At 36.0% G+C, this 24399-nt stretch overlaps 2 protein-coding genes across 2 annotated transcripts in view; one reads left to right on the top strand and one right to left on the bottom strand.

Moving 5' to 3' along the window:
• The first annotated feature begins 1902 nt into the window (after positions 1–1902).
• Positions 1903–9416, top strand: LOC118253747 (dynein axonemal heavy chain 12-like). Its single transcript, XM_035558458.2, is given in 8 exon segments — positions 1903–2862; positions 3304–3363; positions 3611–3750; positions 3834–3959; positions 3962–3985; positions 6446–6617; positions 7488–8031; positions 9234–9416. Coding segments are annotated over 8 exon segments (1377 nt in total). The 5' UTR covers positions 1903–2734.
• Positions 9417–11536: 2120 nt separating this feature from the next.
• The window catches only part of APPL1 (adaptor protein, phosphotyrosine interacting with PH domain and leucine zipper 1), a 28784-nt gene continuing 15921 nt past the window's right edge, over positions 11537–24399 (bottom strand). The window contains exons 13-22 of the mRNA XM_035558285.2: positions 23578–23634; positions 22579–22670; positions 21840–22022; positions 19536–19585; positions 18960–19134; positions 18821–18857; positions 17236–17382; positions 16953–17003; positions 16514–16603; positions 11537–15852 (exon numbers count right to left, since the gene is read on the bottom strand). Of these exons, the coding sequence (XP_035414178.1) occupies positions 15703–15852; positions 16514–16603; positions 16953–17003; positions 17236–17382; positions 18821–18857; positions 18960–19134; positions 19536–19585; positions 21840–22022; positions 22579–22670; positions 23578–23634 (1032 nt within the window). The 3' untranslated portion in view covers positions 11537–15702. The remainder of the gene's footprint in view (positions 15853–16513; positions 16604–16952; positions 17004–17235; positions 17383–18820; positions 18858–18959; positions 19135–19535; positions 19586–21839; positions 22023–22578; positions 22671–23577; positions 23635–24399) is intronic.

The raw sequence follows: 24399 nt of genomic DNA, 5'->3' as shown, positions 1-24399 counted from the left end.
TCTTGTGTTATATATAGCCCATGTTCTGTTCTGCAACAATGAAGACTGCAGTATGAGAAATTTTTAATCTGTAATAGGCACTACCAAGTCTCTTCCTTGCTCAGCAAATTCGTCTTTTCAGGATTTAATTTGGATATTTTTTTTTTTTACTTTTCCAGTTTCCATTAAGCAGAAATGATCAAAACCTCCCTTATGACTGCCTGCCATAAAATGTTATTTCTGCTTCTTTGTTGCTCCAGAGAGGCAGTCCAGTTTCAATTCCTTCAATGATTCTATACTTCTCTTTTCTTAAAAATAATAATAGTAATAATAATTACTCAAGCATTCTACCTTAGCTCTCATCTACTAAAGAACTGTTTCCACCTTGCATGCAGACACAGCTATCATCATTTCTTTGTAAGGATCCCTCCACAAAATACAGTGAGTGAATTAAGCACAGAAAGTCTCGCTCCAGCCTACCTTCACCGTTACAACTAGACAACTTTGTTTTTCATTTCATTGCTTACTGTGTGTTACACATAGAAGAGGTTTTGGATGTTTTTTTCTGAAAAACTCCTTTTCCCTGTACAGACTCCATATTATCTTTTCTTTGCTTTCCTATTTCTATTAATATTTATATGTAAATTGTGATAGGCAATCGGAGGTGGATAGTAATATTAATAGGGTCATCTCTTTATTTTATTTGATAGTTTACACTTACTTTTATTGTTTGTACTGTTTTCTTTATGTGTCGCCTTATCCATTTTTAAACAAGCTCCTGCCAGTATCTGTAGTTCACTCGTGTGAAGTACTAATAATTTTTTTCTCTCCATAAGGTAACACTTACTACCTGCAGTTCTCAGCTTCTCATTCCAAAAACTTAAACAAGAGTATTTTGTAAATAAGCAGAACTTCAAATTCCTTCTTTTGTTGACACCATTTGTCAGATCAGATTATGAAATGTAACTAACCTGTATGAAAGAAACATGGAGAAAGTCCCAGAGTATATTATGATAGGTTATTTATAGTGAGCTATTAAGGGACACAAACTCTACTGAGATCAGTTTCTATCCTGCAAATATTGCCTTCAACTTAATAATCACTTCTTCAAAGTGTGAAGTCTTCCACAAGGTGAGGAAAAACTGCATTTTCTCAATTCCTAGGAAAATTAGTACATTTTTAAAGAGTGTTTATGTACACATTGTACTACTGTAGGTATAATCGAATGCTAATAGATACTTGTATGTATGTTTTCTTACTAAATTTCTCTTTCTTGATACATATGCAATTACAGAGCAAGGCCTTGCAATCACACATTAGGTGGATCACATAATAAATGAAACGATGCAGGTTTGCTATGAATTACTGCTGCTCAACTTTAAGACATTTCTAGAATTATTCCAAGTGTTGTATTGACATTTCTTCATTTTGCTGCACTTATTCCTTTTCTCATTTATTTATTTGTCTTCAGTTTTATTTGTTCATTTTATTTTATTTTGCCCTGTATTTTTAGTGGAAGTTTTGATGAGGTAAAATGGATGAAAAGTTTGAGTCTAACAGAACATCTTTGATTTTAATCTATAGTACGTAGCCAAATGTACAAAGGAATAGTGCTACAGATTATGCATATAAAAAGTGTACATCTACACACATAATATTTAATGATCGATTTGAGTGTAAAGATTTTCTAATTTTTATTTTTTTTTTGAACATTTAGACTTAAATAGTATAAATGGGATTTCTGTGCTACGTTGTTTGTATTATAATCTTAAAAGATTCCTAAAAACATTCTTAATTGAATCCTCTCAATTTGGTAAACATTTTCTTTTTCTTTTCTTTTAACGTGGTGATGTTCTTAAGCTTTTTATTATTATTATTAACACCATTGTGATTACACCAGTGTTTTTTGATTTCTGCATATATTTGAATTTATATTGTTGCAATATTTTTATATATATCCCTTACAACTGTCAGGCAAGTACAGGTATGCATTAACAAAGAATGCACACTTGTAGGTTTCTCTCTGCCAAATGGCTGCAGATGATATACGTAAGGTGGTAACTTTGGTCTTTTTTCAGCCATGGAGTATGATGTTGTTTCAGTTGAAAGACTGAAGTACATGATGTTAGCACAAATTTGCAATATTTTTTCTGACTACAAGATACGGCTGTAATGATATATTTGTTGAAACACGTTGAATAAAAGGTATTACTAACAAATCTTATGTCTTTCAGCTACTTTTCACTACCAGGCCCTCTGTGAACAAAGCGAAAAAACATCCCAAATTTTATTGCAGATCTGCTTTTCCACTAAGGAAGCATCAGAGCATGATTGTGGTATTTGAGTGTCTGAAAGATTTAAGGGGGAAGGACTATTTAACTATCTGAAAATTATATTTTACTTATTTTTATTCTTTCTAGTAGTAATGCCAGACGAAGTACCTATTCTGTATGTTCAGTCTGTGGAATAGGGATAAAAGCTGGCACATGCTATTGGACTAGAAGACCTTTATTCTGTTGTAGAGTAGAACAGCTCTCTTTGCAGTGTTCCAGACTAAATACCTGGGAGAAGACGGTAGCTTGAGAAGGAGAAGTTCTGATTCATTTATTTTAGGCCATGCTTTGTTTCTCTTGATAGTTAAAAAACAATTGCTGTTTCTATTACTCCAGACATAACCTTGAAGACTTAACATCTGTGTCCAATTAAAAAGCAGTGTTTTCCTACAAAAAGGTGATCCAAGTTGTGCTGATTGGCCATGTATAATGCTACATATATATCTGACGATAATTCTGATGATGAAATCCCTACCCAGCAAGCTATTCAGGAAAGCTTACAAGATATGCATAAAAATGAAACAAGTGCCAATGCAACAGAGGGTGAAAGGTAATGAGTTATTACTTACGTTTTGGGTGATTTATTGGCATTATTATATGTCTGGCCTTGTGTCATGGATACTAGAAACCACTTGTAGCTTGCTTGTTCTGAGCTCTCCCTGGAAATGTACACGTGTTTCCTCAAAAATATGGAATGTGTGAAGCTGTCAGGTGACATTTTATCTAATATCCAGATGAGTACAAAGCTTCACTGAGGAAGATTAGGATGTGATACAAAAAATAGGTTGGTGTGGTCTTTGGGTGGAAACCCAGTATTTCTAGTGGCACAGGCAGACCAACAAAATGCATTTTAATGTGTTAAAGTCTGACAAAACCTACGTAACTCAAAGAAATCTAACATGTGGTCTAGTCTTGAGTATGTAAGTTAAGGTATAATTATATCCTGAACTTCTCATTAATTTAGCACTTTATTTTTATTGTGTTTATGCAGTTTCCAGTTTGTTGCCAGTAAAGAACATGGAATGATAATTGCAGCAATTCGGACAGTTAAGTACAAATACACTGCACTAAGCCTATACCCTAGGAATCACTTTGGTACTGCATTGTTGAGCAATGCCTACATTTTGCGTGTTTGATCAGCTGATTTAAGTGCAGTTTTTCATGTAAACAACCCCTAGATTAAAAATTGCTTTCTCAAAAATTTTTTTTTTATTCTTGATACACTGGGATAAATAGCACTGAATATATTAGTGCCTTTTTTTTAATGATGAGTAATCAAATATGTGTCTGTCTCAAAGTATCACAGGCCAAGAAGAGGTTTTGAAGAAGCTGGTGAGGCACAGTTCTGCTTTTGAGGAACCAGATCAGCAAGGCTGGCTTCCCGTGCATGAAGCTGCATCACAGCTAAATATGAACATCCTTGAAATAACGTTCAAAGGTATAGAGTCAATAAAAAGTATTACAAAGCCAGCTCTGTTGAATGATTCAGCTTCGGATGTGTTCTGCTTTTCTGTATTTCAGCCTCCCGTGCCATTACGTGGGAACAGACCACACTAAAAGGGGAAACACCTCTCTTGGTGGCAGTAAGAAATTGCTTTGCAGACAATGTCTGCTTTCTCCGGTTCAATGGCTGCAATCCCAATGTGAAGAGGGAGATTCTCCTTTAGTTGTAGGTGAATATCTTGTTTGGGGGTGAATTGAAAATACAGTTACATGTTTTAGGTTGCAATTTGACTTGTGCAGTACCTAAAATATTTTGCTGTAAGGAGCAAAAAATGTTAATCTCAGTATTTAATGTGTTTGTTTTTCTTAGAAGATATCAAGGCTTTAAATGAGCTTACAGAGCTTACATTCCAAGTTAGTAACTGTCACTACAAGGTTCTTAACATTATTAATTAAAGTATTGTCCTTATTGATCTATTGAAGTGTGGGAAGCACAGAGCTAGGAGAAGCTAGAAGTCTTTCCCCAATGTCTGATCCGCTGATCAGTGGACCTGTTTTAAAATGCAATAGATTCATTTAGTAACATATAGGTTCCCTGTTGTTCCAGTGAGTACAAATTGTAAGCTACACGTTACTGCTGAAATGTTTTAAGTCCAAATGGAACAAAGTGAATCCTCTTTCACTTACAGAAGTGAAAGGAAATGAAAGGACTTATAATGTTATTGATTATACAGTCTGTGATGATAACAGAAACAAATATACAATATATATTTTGAGAGATTACTTTTCTACAGCCAACTATAGTCACCAGTGAGTGCTTTGCAAAACTGATACATTGCAGGAGAGTTTTGTTTGCATTTTTGGGTGATTACTAAATTACATCTTACATTATTTGAAACTTTTAAATCCCAAATCACATGGATTGAGGTATGCCAGAGGAATTCATAGTGTCTAAATTTCATGTTATAAGACACCTATATATATTACCTCTAAAATAGATATCCTAGTTACACGCATTTTATTGGTCTTTGCAAAGCTCTGTGATTGGATTATAACCAGTTATTGTAAGACATGCCTTTAGAGTTAACAGCAAAAGTAACTTCCATTACTAAAGCAAATAAAATGCTATCTGTTCCCCGAGGATTGTTGTGATTTAGTTAAGGTCTAATAAAGACTACACTTCTGTAATATTCAAGCCATACATTAATGTTTTAGTGAGTAGTTGTAATTTTTTTTTAATATGCAATATTGTTTTCTCAGGTAGACAGCTAACATGAGGGAAGGCCTGACAGACTTTTGTGGTGGGAAGTTTTATGTGATGCTCATCAGCACTGGACTAGATTGTATGACCTGTTTTGAGTGTTGGTTGATAGTTGGCTGAATATGAGCCAGCAATGTGCTCAGGTGGCCAAGAAGGCCAACAGCATCCTGGCATGCATAAGAAACAGTGTGGCCAGCAGGGCTAGGGAAGTGATTGTCCCCTGTACTCAGCTCTGGTGAGGCCACACCTCAAGTACTGTGTTCAGTTTTGGGCCCCTCGCTACACGAAGGACAAATGAGGAGCTTGAGCGAGTCCAGAGAAAGGCAATGAAGCTGGTGAGGGGTTTGGAGAACAAGTCTTACGAGGAGTGGCTGAGGGAGCTGGGATTGTTCAGCCTGGAAAAGAGAAGGCTCAGGGTATGCAAGACGATGGGGCCGGATGGGATCCACCCGAGGGTACTGAGAGAACTGGCGGAAGAACTGGCCAAGCCACTTTCTATCATTTATCAGCAGTCCTGGCTATCAGGGGAGGTTCCAGTTGACTGGCTGCTAGCGAATGTGACGCCCATCTACAAGAAGGGTCGGAGGGTAGACCTGGGAAACTATAGGCCTGTTAGTTTGACCTCAGTGCCAGGGAAGCTCATGGACAACGAAGCTGGTGAGGGGTCTGGAGAACAAGTCTTACGAGGAGCGGCTGAGGGAGCTGGGATTGTTCAGCCTGGAGAAGAGGAGGCTCAGGGGTGACCTTATCGCACTCTACAGGTACCTTAAAGAGGCTGTAGTGAGGTGGGGGTTGGTCTATTCTCCCACGTGCCTGGTGACAGGACAAGGGGGAATGGGCTAAAGTTGCGCCAGTGGAGGTTTAGGTTGGATATTAGGAAAAACTTCTTTACGGAAAGGGTTGTGAAGCATTCAAATGGGCTGCCCAGGGAAGCGGTTCAGGCACGTTTAGATGTTGATATGGTTTAGTGGAGGACTTGTTAGTGTTAGGTCAGAGGTTGGACTAGGTGATCTTGGAGGTCTCTTCCAACCTGGATGATTCTGTGTGATTCTGTGTGTGTGATACTGGATTCTCTCACATTTCCTGTTATATCTGTTAGGCCTTTGTAAAGGAGAGCTGAAATTCAATGTGTGTAAGCCAAAAACCAATTATTTTTATGATTAAGAACTAAACCTCTTGCTTGCCTAATGCTCTCCTATCAAGTCTTATTGTGTAATAGAGTTCAAAGTAATTTGGACCTTCTTGTTTCCAGATTACATAATCACTTTTAAAATCAAGGATCCAACATAAAAGCTTATGACATAATGGTTGTATGTGGTGAAGAATAGCATTCACAATATCTTGTCACTGGAGGAAGAGGGTTGGAGATACTAATTATTGCTGAAAATTTACAGTGAATACTGTGAAAATCCTTGATGCTTCTTTTCAGGTGCTGATGTTCTTTCACAGGCAATGGACTGTTCTTCTGTATTATTTGAAGCAGCAGGAGGAGGAAATCCAGATTCCCTGAGTCTTTTACTAGAATATGGGGTTGATGCCTATGTACCAAAGCACTCACGTCATTTGCCAATCCAAAGAGCTGCATACAGAGGACACTTTCTGTAAGTTAATATACTTAAAAAACAACTAAAAATGACATCAAAAATATCAGTTTTACTAATTCTGCCATATTTGAAGCAGGCAGTGAATCTATAGTTTTGTAGAAAAAAATTCTAGCCAAGTAAATAGGATTTTTCTGTGTATGAATGTTAGAGACCTATCAGGATAAAAGCTTCACCATTTTAGGATGAACATACTCTCTTTGGATAAATCTCATCTCCATCCTATTGTAGGAACATAAACCTACTAAATACTTTAATAGGTTTAGGAGATATGGATTATCCCTATTTTAAAGACATGAAAGTCAGTGGAAGATACTGATGTTAAAATCACAACCAATAAGTTAGAAACAACTCTTCAATATTGGGAATGTTCCATGGTGCTTAAGAATCTAAGGATTTTTAATACCTATATTAATATATAAACTATATTTAAATATAATGTATTAAGCATTATGTTGTACTATGTTAATTATATGTAGGTATTAATATTAGAATATATTGTATTAATTCGCTGATTCCCATAGGTTAAACAACAACACGTTGCTCTCAATGTTCATGGAAAGCTTTTATTTGAGAAGGAACAATTATTCCTGTAGCAAGGACTGGGGCTGTCCATGAATAATAGTATACAATTTTATGAGAAGCTGGTGTAAAGTCATATTATCCATTGCTGGCTAACTATTTAATTCTTAGCAATTAAAGTTAATGCAGTGGTATAGCATGCCATGGTACTGATTTCATAATTAAGACATTGAATACCGTCAGGATAAATTTTGAAGCCCAGCAACACAGAGATATTCAAAGATTGAGGTAGGTGGACCAGTGTGCTTCAGATTCCAAGATTCTCCTTTTTTTTTTTTTTTTCTCCAGTGCCTTAAAGAATTTAGTTCCAGTTACTAACTTTGATGCCATTAAAGAAAGTGGAATAAGTCCGATTCAATCAGCAGCAGCAGGAGCATATCCTCAGTGCCTTGAGTTTCTTCTCAAATCTGGGTTTGATGCCAATTTTATGTTAGATCAAAGAATTCGCAAAGGCTACGATGACTGCCGGAAATCAGCGTTATACTTTGCTGTTTCAAATGTGGATATCTGTTCAACACAGCTGCTGCTGAATGCTGGAGCCTTGCCAAACCAAGATCCCATCAGCTGTCTGCAAATCGCCTTGAGAATAGGCAACTATGAGTTAATGAATCTACTGCTCCAACATGGGGCTAATGTCAATTACTTCTGCAGAGTGAATACAACACATTTTCCATCAGCTCTACAGTATGCTCTGAAAGACGAAGTCATGTTGAGAATGCTGATGAACTACGGCTATGATGTGCACCTCTGCTTTGATTGCCCTCGAGGAAATGCTTCCCATTTGCAGTACGTGCCTGATGGATGGACTTCTACTGCTATCAAAGATACAATGGTAAGTGTACCAGGTGGCTTCATATGTTGGTGTTTTACTGCCAGTATCCTTCATACAACTAAGTGAAGATGTACTGATGAATGTGAGCTGTCTGAAAAGGAAATGTTTGAACTGTAAGACAGTCTACACATAAAGGTACAAATAGACAAAGTTTTAAAGTTAGATAGATGTTGCCATGAGGCCTTATGACAGCAAACTATCATGAACAATATTTTAGAACTGTGAAAATACCACTAATGATGTGCTAATGATAAGTACCGAATTTGCTCTCCAGGGCAGTCTTGTCCATGCTGTGAAAGCAGGGACTTGAAGGCTGGCTCACTGGGTTGTCTTGTATCACATCACTAATAGTGGAAGCCTGCTGTAGGAATCCCCTTAATCTGGCATGATATAAACACTGAGCAAAAATTAACAAACCTGGATTGACCTAAACAGGTTCCTAGAGACACCCATCAGAGTTTTACTGTATTGCAGTTTGTAAAGTCCATTTGGACATAATAAACCTTTCTTTAACTTAATGATCATAAAATCATAGAGTATCCTGAATTGGAAGGCACCCACAAGGATCATCGAATCCAATTCCTAGGTCCCTAAAAGCACTACCCAAAAAATCAGACCATGTGTCTGAGAGCATTGTCAACTTCTTGAACTCCTGCATGCCCTGGGGAGCCTGTTCCAGTGCCTGACCACCCTTTTCCTGCTACCCAGCCTAAACCAGCCCTGTTACACCTCAAACTCTTTCCTCAGGTCCTATTGCTGGTCTCCAGTGAGAAGAGATCAGCACTTGCCTCTCCGCTCCCAAGATGAGAGGGTGCAGCATGCACCAGGCTGGCAGGTTCCCTCTTCAGCATGCTGAGACATAGGTCTCCTCCAGCACCAGCACTGTCCATAAGTTTTAAATTCCCTGCTGAGGGTTTGGAATTCCTCTTAGGGAAGGGTAGCGCTTCTGTTTAAGCACTTAGTTACCGAATATGCAGCTGTTTAAGTTCATTTTTGGATCTAGTACAGAATAAGTCTCTCACATTTTCAGATTGTACTAGTGAGGCTTAATACAAGCTGTGCCAACCTCTAAAGCTCCTCTAACAGACTGAACGCTTGCTCTTCCTAGCGTTCTGCTGAAGTTAAATAATTGTTCTTGTCCTGCAGAGGGGGAAGTCATTTACAGGAGTATCAAATGTTATTAAACGTTTTGTTTCCATCAGTTCTGTGAAGTGATAACCTTGTCATGGCTGAAGCATCTTTCTGTGAAAGTGGTGGGAGTAATGTTAGATTATGTCAATCACATTAACATCTGCTGGAAGCTAGAAGCAGTTCTCAAAGAACAGGAACTCTGGGCAGACATCAATTCAATTTTAAGTAAGTATCCGATATTTAGATGTAAATGACACACAAGTTGTTCTGGGATGGGGACCTTTGTTGTTGGCGTTATTTTTATTTATTCTTGACCCTCGTTAGGCCAAAAGTTATGTTTGACAATAAGGTATCCCTGCAACAAAACTCAGTCTGTGAAGCATTTAAATTAAGTCTCTTTCAGAAGTCTGACAGACTGCACAGTTTATGTGGAGTACTGGGGAACTTCAATTACAAGGTAGACAACACAATCCTCTTCAAGGGGAGAAAAGCTCTTCCCCCATCTCAAGGTGATGGAATAACTAATTACTGTCTTTAACTGAGTGATTGGAATTCCAGTCTAGATTAACTCCATGTCCTTTTCATTTGTACACAGATTAAAAAGTAGTAAATCAAAATTCTACTTCTAGTAGCTTCTTCAGGTTGGCAGAGAACATTGACCAACTATTTGGGCTTAAAGTACACTTGCTCGACTTAGACTACTTATACTCTTATACTGCTTTAAATGCTCAGTGTGAAAATTTAAAGAACTGTTAAAATCACAGGTAGGGCTGTAAACCTTGCGTTATTGCTAGGTTAAAGGTTGTCATAACATGTAACGCTACCTCCAACTACAAGGTTAAACTCAGCGTTTGGTTGAAGGCCATGAAGTTAACTAAAACCAGGAAGGGACATAATTGTTTTTAAATTTTGTACCTTCCCTTCTCTTGCCAGGAAGTAGAAGTTTTATTTATGAAGACCTACTACAAAGTTCTAGAAAGCAGCGTAAGTAGATTTATTTTTTTTTTTTCACCCAGTTAGATGATCCCACTTCCTAAGCATTAAGCTGGGATTAACAGCTACAGATGCCTGCTTATTATAGCAGCTAGTGTGAAACACCAGTGTTTCAACAAGGCAACAGTACTTCTGAAACAGGTTAGTTCTACATCTCAGTCTCAGGTATTGATATGTCTGATCCACTGTGTATTGGATTGCTCTCTCTAGAAGTCGCTTCCTTTCACAGTGCTGTCCCAAGACATCCTTGAATTTTTTTGGAGTTGCTCTTGAAACAGTTGCAGCTTAAGCTTACGAAGCATCTACCTGAGAGCAATCACCACTGTTGTCTTAAGAAAGTCTTACATGATACACACAGACCCACAGCACACTTATTCTTTCTAAAAATAGTACTGATACCAGTCTGTGTAATTAAAAAAAAAAAAAAATCAACGCATGTGGTATTAATAGTATTTATTTATTCCTTCATTATCAGGTAAGCATAGATTTTTCTCATTATACATGCACCTGTATTCACTTAAAGTTACATAATTGAAAAGTCTGCTTTTCTCCAGAAAAACCTACAAATCTTATAAAATACAAATTTAACCATAATGTAGTTATGACCCCTTGCTTTTTACACTGTGTCTGTCATGTAATTAAGAAAACTAATGAAGCCAGTGAAAATATGTAAGTACCCATGTTAATAGTTGTGCTGGTATAGCTTCTGTACACATGAATTCTGATCATTACCATATTGACAGCTCTGTACAAAGTGCTACACATCATCAGGTAACTAGAGCAACATGTGCACTAAAACAGCCAGCTAAGAGAGTAAGGATTTTCTTCTAATGTTCAGTCTTTGATTGTTGCAGAAGTTACCAGCATTCCCAAGTACAGCAACTTCCTCTGAGTGTATCTGGCTAATATGATTAAACTTAAGGGAATTGAGATATGGTTTGACAACAGAGGAATTCAACTGCACGTTAAAACTTCATTCAATGGGAGGGAATGCATCCCATCACCAATAATGGTGCTTCCTCAAAATCAGTATTATGAAATAAGCAGGCAGCTTTCACATCAGTACAAATTCCCCCCTGGAAGTTACTATACTTAAGCTTTTATTTAACCTACAAGATACTGACTGAAGCTCTGGCATTATATATAATTTACTATTCATGCTTCCAAGATTAAGACACAACAATCAAAGCTGAATTACGTATACTAGTGGAGGTTTTAATACAGCTATTCAGGGAAAAAAATGTGTAAGTCTCAAACATTGCAAAAATCACTTACACTTCACTAGAACAGGACCGGTCCAGAACATCATCGTAAGAATTTGACCACTCCACTGTATTATAAAAATGACCTGAAAGATTGTACAAAATCCTTGGCTTGCAATATAGACTTCATTAGGGATACAAGTGCATTCACAATGACACAACAACTTACTCATGTCATAATAACTTAGATACCACTGTGGCAGGACAAAAAAAACAACTTAGTGCCTGGGTGAAAAAAAAAATGCCTTGGAGACTGATTGACTTGCAAGAAATTTTCTAAAATAGAGCAAAGGAAAGAATATAAAATATCAGCTCTTGCTCTTAGACTAGATGTTATCTCAACTAAACTCAGTAATCAGAGGCAGATTTTCATTTGTGAATTCTGAAATAATAAGAGACTATATAACAAAACTTTCTCCAGTGGCTTCTCCTACATTCTGTGCAACTGTAATTCATCAGAATTCACCTTAAAGATATGCACAGTCAGTTTTGTTTCTTTATATCAATGTACATCAATTACATCTTTATAAATGGTTTAGCAGTATTAGGTTTTTAGCTGTGGGTTCACATCCATATAAAGATGAAATTTGACTGGATTCTAGAAGGAAAATATTTCTGAACTCTTAAACATTACTTGACTGTTAAGATATTAAGTTGTCTTGGTATAGTTTAAAACCTAAAAAGATTAAGAAATAACAGACTATCAAATCCACGTTAGTTTATACAACACACTTGTTACCAGTTCTGTGTGGCTAAGTTGCATATGACTGTTAACTTGTCCTCTGGTTTAGACTTCAAGAAATATATTCCTGGCCATAGAAGGAGCGCTAGGTATTATCTGTAATGCAATAAAATGCATTTCCATAGTTTGCCCATGCTTCTTATATGTTTTGATATTCACGACGTTATATACATAAAGAACATATGTAGCTTGAAACAACTGACGGCAAGACCTGCATGGTCTACATAGTGTAATATATTTTATATCCCTTACCCAAGGGAAAAAAAAAAGTCAGTAACTGTTAAGACTGGAATTAGCAACATAATTTAGTCCTAAAAAACACTGCTGACCTATGCAACGTCCTTTTAAAATTACATACTTGAAAAAATAGTTTCTGAAATAATACCAGGTTCACATGAAGCAAACTACAGCTTCAGCTGAAAGTGCCTGGAAGATCAGTCCCTAATTAAAAGTAACAGGAAATATTAATCAGGAGAAATAAATTATGGGAACAGAAACCAATAGGTAATGTACTTACAATAATAGGCGGTGAAATTCTACCCCAGTAGCTTCCAGGAGAACTTGAGGTATTTACATTAAAAATTGTACTCTCAAAGTAAATATTAAGTATTTCATATTTTTAATTAACAAAAATATTTTTCAATAAATTAGTTCTGTTCCACTTTAATGTTCTGATTTTTCTTGACTTGCCATTTGCTCCTGCAGCTTGTGTCACTCTCCTGGATGCATTTCTATCTTTTTACTCATTTTATACCAGCAAAAGTCTCCTGAACAAGCAAAAAACCCTGATTTCATTCATGTTATCTCATTGTTTTTGTTAAGCACTGCTCTCTTCATTAATTTCTCTTCTTTTCAGTAGTTACGAGAGAAGAATCATCCACTGCAAGTGAAATGCAATTCACTCCTACACTGTTTTAGAAAACTAGATTTAGTCGCAATAGATGGGAAAGCCTGAGCTAAAACTGAAGTAATTCCAATCATAAATAGTTAAATCTGACAAATTCCTTAACAGTTATTTCATGTCCCATCTTTTTCTCCTGATTTCCTCCTCATAGTTACATACTTAAGTCTAAAACATTAATGGTACGGGTCAAGAAAAAATATATCAATTCTCTGTCAGCAGTGATTTCTGGTGAGATTACTAACCTATTATCTGTCTTCCCCGTGGAGCGGTGGCTATTGCAGCTAATCTTACTCTGACAGCCCAGTGACTAGATTCTAGAAACTGGATACCACTAATCACATTCTTCCTGAGCTGTTTCACACTTACTTCGTCTTCAGCATGTACTTAAGGAAGACACAATAACCTTGAGCTGTGCTGGCATGATATTTGATTGATAGAAAGCAGAAATAGTGCAAAAAACAAAGACCATAAGAGAAAGAAACATAAACTAGATCAATTTCCAGAGGTAAACTGGCTGCCATCCAACTATGTGTAAGCCTGTATTTAGGCACAAAAAGGAGACAAAAGAAAAGATGCATCTGCTGCCTTTCTGTACTTTTTTTTCGAAAGAATAAAAACAGTCTCTTACAGATGAGATGAGAATACAAGACTACAAACAAAATAAAAATGCCATTTAAGGTTTGTTTTTTTTTTTTAAATAAAAAAAAGCCTCAGATTTGTATGGTCCATGTGACAGTGTGCTGGCCTAATCTGGCCACAGCCTGATGCTATTGGGCCTGACTGGGCAACACCAAAAGCAGGTACTTCTGCAACTGGCTACAGTGGGGATGAAACATGCTGGAACTGGAGCTGCTAACCACCTCAGGAAGAGAGCCTCAAGTCTCTTCATTGCTCAGTCTCCCAGACCACCTCCTCTTTTAAGGCAGGAATATTGTGACTACTTCCATGGCTGCTCAGTCCCTTCTATATGCTATAGGGCCTGTGGTATCACGCAAGCTGCTCTAGTTCCTGTTGCTGTAGCAGCCCCAGTGAAGCAGACTTATTCTTGCAGCAGGCACTGCTCCTTTCTCTCTCCTGCGACAGGAGCCAGATGCAGTTAAGTTTCTGCATAGAACTTTTCATCTCCAGCAGAAAGAGCAGGAGGAGATTGCCACTGTTAGCCACAACTCCTGTGTGCGAGGAGAGTTAAGGATAGCGTCCCCTCTATGCACCTACAGATGCCTAGCAGAGAGGTCCTGAGCTTCCTCCCTTACTTACTTTATCAGTGCCAACCGACTCTAGCTCTGAAGGACTGGGCCATCACCAGCTGATGGGAAATATTCTGAAAATTGCTTCCATTCCTGAACACCAGAAACACCCTGCAATAAACTGTAAAACAGTCATAACTTATAATACAACTTGGAATATAAGTATTTTATTTTCTTTCTACATTTCCTATTACTTTCAGGCCCCTATTAGAGAGGCAACTGTTTCATTGGCGTTTAGTACTTACAGTAATTAGTGCAAAAATAAATATTTCTTCTTACTTCAAACAAGTCTTCTCTTCTGGATCAAAAGATCAATGCACATTTAGTATTATACAAAATAAATATTACACAGGGTATGGACCATGGAGTTCAGGCTTAGAGGTGTAAACAGACATTAGTTTGAAAAACTCATTATGGGATTTGACTCTAGGATGTAGACTAGCATATTCTTTTACTTCTGTTTGCAAAATACAGCTCCATAAAAAGACTTTAAAAGCCTTAACTCATTTTCAGTAAACATAGTGTACTGGTAGCAAGGCATTTATAGATTGAGATTTTTCAAATGATAAAATTCAACATGTTCCATGCAACAAGCATGTTTTTTATAAAAAAGTGAACTCAAAGGCTTACAGCTTTTTATCACATATAGTGGGGAAAACCAAGAACATGGCACTTGTGTTACAAGAATATATACATTATTCTTACTGTTTGATAAAAAATGTTTTATACATTCCTCACGCAGCGAAATGCAACTGCATCTTTTCAGCTCTTATATAGGTCTGACAAAGTATTTTTTCTCTCCTGTTCAAAGAAGCCTTCCAGCATTATATTCACCAAAAAGAAAAAAAATCAAGACGTGCAATATGAAACAAAATATATGATCTTTCTGTCTAGAACTATTGCACATCTCACTGATGTTAATAGGGATTTTTCTTTCTACGAACAGTTATGTGCAACAAGTTATGTAAAGCTTAGCACTGCCTTATTTAGGCATCCACTTTTGTTTCCAGCAAGGTGTTCTGCATACTTGCGTAAAGAACAAATTTCACCATACTGTTTAAGATTAGTGAAAGTTTTTAGTCTTGGTTCAAAAGCAGTCAATTACACAGGCAGGTAAAAGGGAAAAAATGTAAGAGTTTTTCCATACTGCAGAGAATTTTTTGAGAAAACAATTTTGTAATAAACATGGTAGCATCACCATGCTTTATCTGGCATACAAAAGAGAAATTATACTGACATGAAAGTGGAAATCACTTAATTGAGAAAGAAAAATCAAGGCATATAAGGGTCTACACATCATGAAGTCTTTTATACAATACAACAGACCCACTTACATATCACTTCTTGTAGAACTTATATCCATGATTCCAACTTTAATTAGAGTAGGCAACCTTAGGTTTCAGATTCTCTCTTCTTCTTTCCATCTTCTCCTAAATCGCTGTCTTCTGACTGGCTACTACTAAGGACTACAAACTGTCCTTCTCCACCACTTGGGTTTGATCTGCTGGAAGCAGCTATCAATCGGCTTTGCTCCTCTAAGTCCTAATTTAAGAAGAATGGGGAGCAAAAGGGAAAAAAATCAGCAAAATAATTCTCATTTTAAAGTTGTCTGAAGTGGAAACAGGATACCATTATTCTGATTTGTAAACTGTCTTAATATTATCAATGGACAACTTTTTGTAGAGAAGGAGTTAAAAGAACGAGTAGGAAACCAAGCTATTTTGGCTTCAGTAGCTGGAATTATTACAACAGCTAATGCATTTAACACATCTGTACCAGCAACCCATTAAAAAAAGCAGGTCAGAATAAGGAGCTTGGCCTACAGCCTGCAGCCCCTTCCTCACTATGTAGCAAATGAACCGTCTCCGTACATGGCAGATCGTTACTTGCCACATATGGGGCAGTTCATGCATGTGACAACAGCGTTTTTATTTTGGGCCTGTGACAGTTGTTCCTTCAAGCACTGTTCCTGAGTGCACCTATAAAGGTGTTCTGTGGTTTCTCTCCTCAGAAGAGCTCTTTTTAAAAACGACTGCGAAATTATACAAAATCTGCACAGGAACTACTTTCAAAAATTAACTTTATTCCACAATGTTCTGTGAATTTGTACTAAAGGCTGTGAGACTGTAGCTGGAAGTAAAAAACTACAAAATAAAGATAGCACGTAGGAAAAAAAACCACAAAGCATTAAGAAATAACATACCTTTTCAATTTGTTTTTGTTTACTTAATTCTTTTTGTTGTTTCTCTTTGACTCTCTCTATTTCTTTTGCCTTTTCTGATGCTTTTCGATCCTGAAGGGTAAAAATGTAAACAAAAGTAATGAACAACAGTCTGACATGTTTGATACAGTACTGATTTATATGGGTTTGTTCAAAAGCGTTAAACAATTAGTCTTCTCTTAATGGACAGGTATGTTTGGTAAAGGTATTAAGAAGTCATCTTGGTTATTGTTCTAAAGTAAACATGGCTCAAAGTCTTTTTATCTCGGGTTTAAGTTCTATAAAACAAATCCCTTAGAGTACTCCCCAGCAACATTCACTGCATCTGTAAGCGTCTTGCAGAATATATTCTGTTACACATACTAAATATACCATCTCTATTCCATTCATGAGGGTACCTTCCCCTAAAAAAGATTCTTACCAGTTCTGCATGAAAAGCTATCTGTTTTGCCAGTCCAACGGAGTCACAAATCTAAATACAAATCAGATTTGAAATAATCTGTAAAAATCTAATGAAAATGCCTTTGAAAATACACCACATTGTCATATCAGATATGACAGTATATTAAAACATTTTGTGGTACTATCAGGTTAACTCTTTTTCAGTACATAAACAAAATACTTAGCCAGCTTGAATGGATTGGATCTAACATTGGAATCCATGTCAGGTTCCAAACCAATACAAATATAACTATCACCAATACCTTTTCCCCTTCGTTATTTGATTCAAATATATAGCAGACGGAAGTTTGGCGGTTGTCAACTCTCCCTCCTGAAGTTTTAAGCACAAATCCAAAGAGGCGCTTATTCTCCTGGTGCGTAGCATACAAGACTACGTTGGGCAAAGGAAACTGCCAGAAAGGATCAAATATGGAGATATTAAAACCAGTTTTCAGATATTTTCTATACGAAGTTTCACTGTACTGCACATTACTTCATTATCAAAAATATGCAACCACACCAGCGAAAGTTACAATCTGACTGGGCATGCAACTGCCAAACACAAAAAAAGGAATTTAGAAGGGAAAGATTAAATGATTCAAAAGAGAGAGGAGGGAATCATATTTGCCATGAGATTCAGTCATCTTTCTAAATGCGAACAAGCATTTTATTTATTTTTATAAAACAGACACATATACAAATTGCATTTTTGACTAAGCTTTCGGTATTTGGTGCACTTCTCTAAAACTTTAACTGCAAATAGTTCAGCTCACCTGAACTATATAAGCAAGAAAACACAAGCAAAAAAAAAAAAAACAAATCCATATAGCCTTACTATTTTGTTACAATAAAAATACTTAGCATTCTCAATTCCTAAAAGAAGTCGGACTAGACATTTCAAATATATTTTTTTAAAACTTGGCAAAGGATAAGTTTTTAAATTCTGACGGTCCCTATTACAAGTATTATAAACTGACAGGATGAGAGCTCTTCGTAACCTTGACTGCACACATTTAGAATACTAGACATTCGACCCGTTGCTTTATCTCACCTTTAATAGCTCCCAGCTTTGGGGCAGTTTTGAACTTAGTGTCACAAAGGTAAAGAAAAAAAAGGGAAAAAAAACCCACAGCTTGAAATATTAGAAAGGTTTCATATGCTTAGGATTTCTTTTTATGGAAATGATGATTTAGAGTCCCTGACAAGTTGAGCATCTTTAAAAGAAGGCCCAAAGAAGTTAAATGACAGACCTGAAACTGTGCAGAAACAAAGGGGAGAGGGGAGGAAGAGTTTCAAAATACAAAAAGTAAAGATCGCTAATACTGAAGAATTAAGTTTGCCACATTTCATATGCTATGAAGAATTCTACCTGTTTTTTCATGTATATTTATTGCAAAAAAATGAATAAACAATTAAAAAAATATGGAACACTAAACATAATTATGGATTAAAAACAACACACAAAACCAAACACCTACCAAAACCTATTGGACTTCTACATTTATTTAACTCCAACTTTAATGATACTTCTCTACCACATATATAAATATTTCTAAACAGACACATTATTAAAATAAAATAGTTATTTTCCTAAGATTTTACCCTATCAAATCACAGGAAAAAATGTTTCAAAAACCTATTTCTCCTTTTAAGATCACTCCCCTTGAACCTGATTTTCTAGTGTTTTTCTGTTTATGTTTAGATGTTTGCATCTGTCTCCCAGTTTTCACGGAAATTTCTGTGGAAATTTCATGCTGTCAGTGATTTTTGCTAACATTTCATAATATCATTTTAAAAGTAAGAGAAATATGTTGCTGGGTATTTATCCCAAAATGTAAAGTTACTTACTCGTAGTCTTGTAACTTGTGTCTGTGGATCGATTAACCTAAAAAATTGTTTTTAAGAACAAATCAGAAAGTAAATTTTACCAAAGTGAATGAAGATTACTCTATAAATAAACATCAGTAGAAGTCAGAAGCAAACTTACTTTAAACAGTCACAAGTGACTAATAAATGTGATTCTGTCATCCGGAAAATGTTATGGATAGCCCGAGCTGCTAGTATTTGACGCATTGTTTCATAAACAACGTCTGGACTTTCATCAGACTTCACCGCCATAGAGCCAAGAAATCTTACAATAAACAACTGATGAAGAATTGAATCTAAGAGAAACAAAAGTACTGAGTAAGTGATATCCACTTTGGGTCTTCCATTCAAAAGTACTTCTACCAAGACCAAAGATGGACTGCAGTCAGGAAAACTCCAGGCTTCCAATAACTTGAGAAGAGTTTGCTTGTACTTATGTGTTACAGGTACAATTACTAAACAGCAAGTCACACATCTTTTCATTTGGTTTCATGAATACAGAAGATGCAATACAATGATTAAAAAAAACAAAACAGGACTTTCAGACAGTCTGATTTAACTCGTCTAATAATACATTGCGAATGTAATATAATTAAGCACTTTAAAACTGGTGTTAAATAAGAAGGTACAGATGAAAATACAAAATTAATTTGTAAATTCTATTATTCACTTTGTATTTAAGTTTTGTTTTTTTTACCTTCTGTTTCAGATTTTGAGCCTCCAGATTCACCAAAAGGATTTGTGCGTCTATTAAAAAATGAAAACATTAAACCAGGAGTCAGATTACAAGAACTACTAATGAATAATGTTGTAGTCTCACGCTGCATCAAATAAGATCAAGATGTAATGATTTCACAATTTATGATCTGGAGGAATAATGAATTATAAATCATAAGAGCAAGCAATTTAATTGTAAGAAAGACATAAATTGCTATATTTGAGGGCTCAAATTATGGGCAGAGTACCAGGTATTACTGTCTTATTGCTACCACAGAGAGTTTGACTCACAGGGTATTTCTTATACTCGAATTAAGCCCAAGTCAAAGCTTTGTTAATATTTGAAAAGGTACAGTTTTAGGCAATGAAATATAGAATTCAGGAATTACAGCCAAAAGCTAGTACTTTCATTATTCCGTAGGAGCACCACATCTCTTATCACTGTCTCAAGTTGTTGAATTATTTACTGAAAAAACTCACTGGTTTTATTTCAAATGCAGCTTTCTGAAAACATCACTGGGGTTTTACTCCTAGAGGGTCAAGAGAAATGTGGCTGTTTCTGGCTCTCAAAGACAGAAATGCTATCAGTAACAACAAAAAGTGAAAATACTCTAGGCTTCCAAGTCTACATTTTCAATAACAGTAAAGCAATGCTGAAAAGAATACAGGGAATGGGAAATTAGTTAAAACTTCTAAACCCTTTCTCCTTGGCTAACTGGCAACTGAAAAACTCTTGTCAAGGGTTTGTAAACTTAGAATTATGTTTTAATAGGGGAGTAATGAAGCTATCACCTCTCAATGGTTAACATTCTAAAAGCAAATTTCAGAATGAAGAGAAAAATTATGTGAATCTCTCCTATTCAGCTACGTGTCGGAAACCTTAACTAAGAGTTGTCCAGTTTAATAAAATTGTTCTAGATTGAACTCTGAAGTTTTTGCTACAATGATTGCATTGCTACAATGCTTAAATAACATGGACTCAATCAAGAATCCTCCCATTGAATGTTGACCTGTGTAAATATACTACAGACAAATTCTTTCTATTAGCATCTTTTATCACTTAGATTCTTCTGGACATTTAAGACTAGATGGGAACAGTAAATGCAAAATCTCACAGGATCTCACAAAAAAATAAAAAAGATTAAATATATGTCATCAGTATCAGAAAGTAAGGAAAGCCTTTAAAAAATTAAAAAATTAATAGCTCTAAAGTTGCAGTGTTTGGTACAGATGGCAACACACTATTCTTTACTGATCGTATATGGTTAATTTAAAATACTGAGCACAACTCTGAATCATTTTTGCTATGAAAAATATGATTTTTTTTAGAATAACTGATGACTTGAATTTAGCTCAAGTATTAAGCTTTCCAATTCCTGAAATACAGTTCGAGATTGATTTTAATCAGTATGTTCCTACAGGTCTAGTTAGCCAACTGATTATCCCCTGCAATACCAAACAACAACAAAAATGTCAAAAAAATGTTAAATGTGTATCACTTTAACTCTTATGTATCTGTGGTACAACTGAAAGTTATTTTTCTAGAGGGCAGGAGAATACAACGCACATTACTGTGACTAGAGTCACATCAATTAGTTTTCAGCCATTTTTATTTTTCTACAAGAGCAGCTGAATCTGCAAAAGTTTTATCAATATCTGAATTCTGTACGTACAGTTCCAGAAATGCAGTGCAGATTTACAGGGTTTTATTATTATTTTTGAATGGGAAGATTTAAAAAATAATAATAATAACAGGAAAAAGGGGTTTTATGTTTTGGGATGAGCTCTTAGACAATTTTAACTTGTCTGTATGTCAGATTACTCTAGAAGCCTAGATCATTTTCACTCACCTTTCAGGTTAAGAAGAGTGTCATCGTATGCCATCATCACCTGGAAGCAGGGCTACCAAATTTCTCTTGAGTTTCCAAAAGGAAATAACCCAAGCTGCTGGGTAAGCAAGCAATAGGAAAGGAAAATACTTTGTGAAACCAAATGATTAAAATAAATCAATAAATAAATCATTAGCTGTTACAGTAAGAAGAGCTGCTGCAAAATAGAAAATAACATTCTGAATCTAATGTATGTAAATAAGCCACATTTTACAACTGAATTTAACCAAAAAATACTTGTTTTGCTTTGCTGGTCACTGTAAATTTTTTGACAAGAAAGAGTAGGGACAGAGGCAATGTGTGTGTTGGAGCTGCTGCCTAAACATATAATACCTATATTTTTTAATTAATATTTATTTGGGGACTTTTTTTTTCCTTCTCTCTACATTTCCTACCTGCCTGCCTGCCCTGAAGATTTTGCTTGACCAGGCAGATCTTCACTAACTGGAGATATTATGTCAAATTGTATAGGAGTGTCAGGGGCAACAAATGAATCCAAGGGAAGTGCAGATAAAGTTGCTGATTCAGATCCCAGTGACCCTGTGCTGCTAGTACGAGCTGCAGTAGGACGAGATTGTCTGAAACAAAACAAAAAATGAACATGAAGATGTGTTAATTTCAGGTTGGTTGATAATAAATTCAACTATATGGAGGACGAATACAAAATTCCAAAAACGAAACCTAAGAAACTGAACAAGATTAGGATATAGTAAATACAACGGAGTCTACCTTCCAAACAAATCTGAGTAATTTATAATTACTACTTTCATTAATAATGCTATCAGATGGTCTTAACATCAATGTATAATCGCATATGAAATATACTACAATCTGAGATCTGCTTCCAAGAGTTGTACAAATTAAGAAAAATCTCATTAATACATAGAACAAACAAGCCAGATGTGATATAACTGACAAAACTGTCTATGCTCAGCTGGAAGTCTGAATCATTTGTAACATTATTGGATGATAAACGATGATAAAAAGATGAATTCAGGACACGTTCCTCTAGCCTATCAAAGCATTAGTTCTAAACATTTTTGCCCCCCCCCCCCTTTTTTTTTTTTTTTAACTAGAGCTTCATCCAGAATTCTTTCTATATAAGTGTTCTTCAAATGACCCCCAGCAACTTACACAATTGGACGCATGCTCTCATGCCTCTGCTGAAAGGAAGGGGACGGAGTAACAGCTTCTAAAGCTGACTGATTTACACGTGCAGCAATTTCCTGCAATAGATAGGAAAAACTAACTGAAAACATTGCCCTCAAAGTACATTTTCAGATTTTAGTTTTACATGCAATTGACAGAAATTATAAACTGTCCCCTTTCAGTAACATAGTTGTAGTATTTTCTTTAACTTGTAACATTTCCTGCTATTGCACTTGCTTTATAATACTGCATATGTTAGTAAAAGCCAGCAGTAAAATTGCAATGGTAAGTCTGACAAAATAAGCAAACGTAGCCATGCAGAAAAATAAAAATCTCACTTGAGACACGTTGCCTTCAACTACTAACTAACAAAACATGGAGATTCAAAAGTCTGCACTTGAAATTAGGGAACATTTATAGGTTTCTGAAAAACCAAGACATGAATGACTATCAAGTAAGCACTACATAGCAATGTTATTTCAGCAAATAATGGACCTTGTGCAGTTGAAGAATTCCACTTTAATCTTTCATTAAATCACTAATTCTGAAGTATCAGTATTTAATATTGATGGCTTCACTTCATGGGGTAAAGCCAGTGGAAGAAATCACTGGGTAAAGAGGATTTTAGAGAGGGAAAATATCTGCATCTGACCAGATATTGGTCATGTTAATTTGCAACAAAGTATCATATACACAATACAGCTAAAAGGTCTTGCAGCTGTCAAAATGTTATACCAAACATAAAAGCCATACCATTTTAATGCTTTCTACACAAGCATTTAGATGAATGAAACAATGGAATGTAAGCTTTCATTAATTCATGAAGCACTATCAACCCATACAATGACAAGCTTCAGATTAGACATGTAGGAAGTACTCAGCTTAATCCCATGCTACCCGATTAGGTCCAGTTGATCCCTTTTTAATTTTCTGTACATCTGTATCTGAAGAGATTACTGATACTATCAATTTTAGCAAAGTTACCTCAGGGTTTTCGCTTAGATATATCTGTTTAGATATGTTGTTTATTGTGCATATCCACTGAAAAAGAGAGGGAAAAGAAAAAAAAAAAAAGAGAGAAAACATTAAATTTTTCATAACTTTTTCAAGGAACTTGATTAAATACCTGAGTTGACTAGTTTCAGCACTTTTTCTACTTCCTTTGTAATTTCAGGAAGCCAAACCAGTATTTTCTGCACATACAGTTTGCTACTGAATTCACTGCTATCTGCATACTGCACCTTACAATATCAGATTTTACTTAAAGAATTGTTTCAGTCATACTGAAGATCAAAACAAAAACAAGCTTAAATCATGATTCTATGGAATGCAATAAAAAAAAATATTGTATTGTTCCTGCTCCGGCAGGGGGATTGGACTAGGTGATCTTTCAAGGTCCCTTCTAATCCCTAACTTTCGGTGTAATTCTGCATCTATGTGTGTATTCTCTGAACTCCATTATTTACTGACTGCACATTACACTGTTTCCTCCAAACATTATAAAAATTCCATCTGCCTTCTGTGGGATTTGCCCATCTCTTGCACCTCTAAGCTAAAACCTCTTTTCTCACTGTACTATGAAAAACCCTTTGCTCCAGCTCCTTGCTTTTCAATTTTTGGATTATAACTCCAAATTTTCAGCTAACTGAATTATATATATGCATGCTAGCAGCGCTGTTCCACTGAACCAGAGCGGCTTGTTTTTAGGTGTGTCACCTGAGCTATCTAAAAGCACAGCAGCTACAGCTCAGGAAATCACAATTCTGAGCTACTGAGGCTGACTACAAGCTCCCTTCTTCTGGTGGG

Source organism: Cygnus atratus, chromosome 10 (assembly GCF_013377495.2).
Source record: "Cygnus atratus isolate AKBS03 ecotype Queensland, Australia chromosome 10, CAtr_DNAZoo_HiC_assembly, whole genome shotgun sequence".
NCBI lineage: Eukaryota > Metazoa > Chordata > Aves > Anseriformes > Anatidae > Cygnus > Cygnus atratus.
The sequence above is the reverse complement of the archived record's forward strand: the minus strand, read 5'-3'. Positions and strand labels throughout refer to the sequence as shown.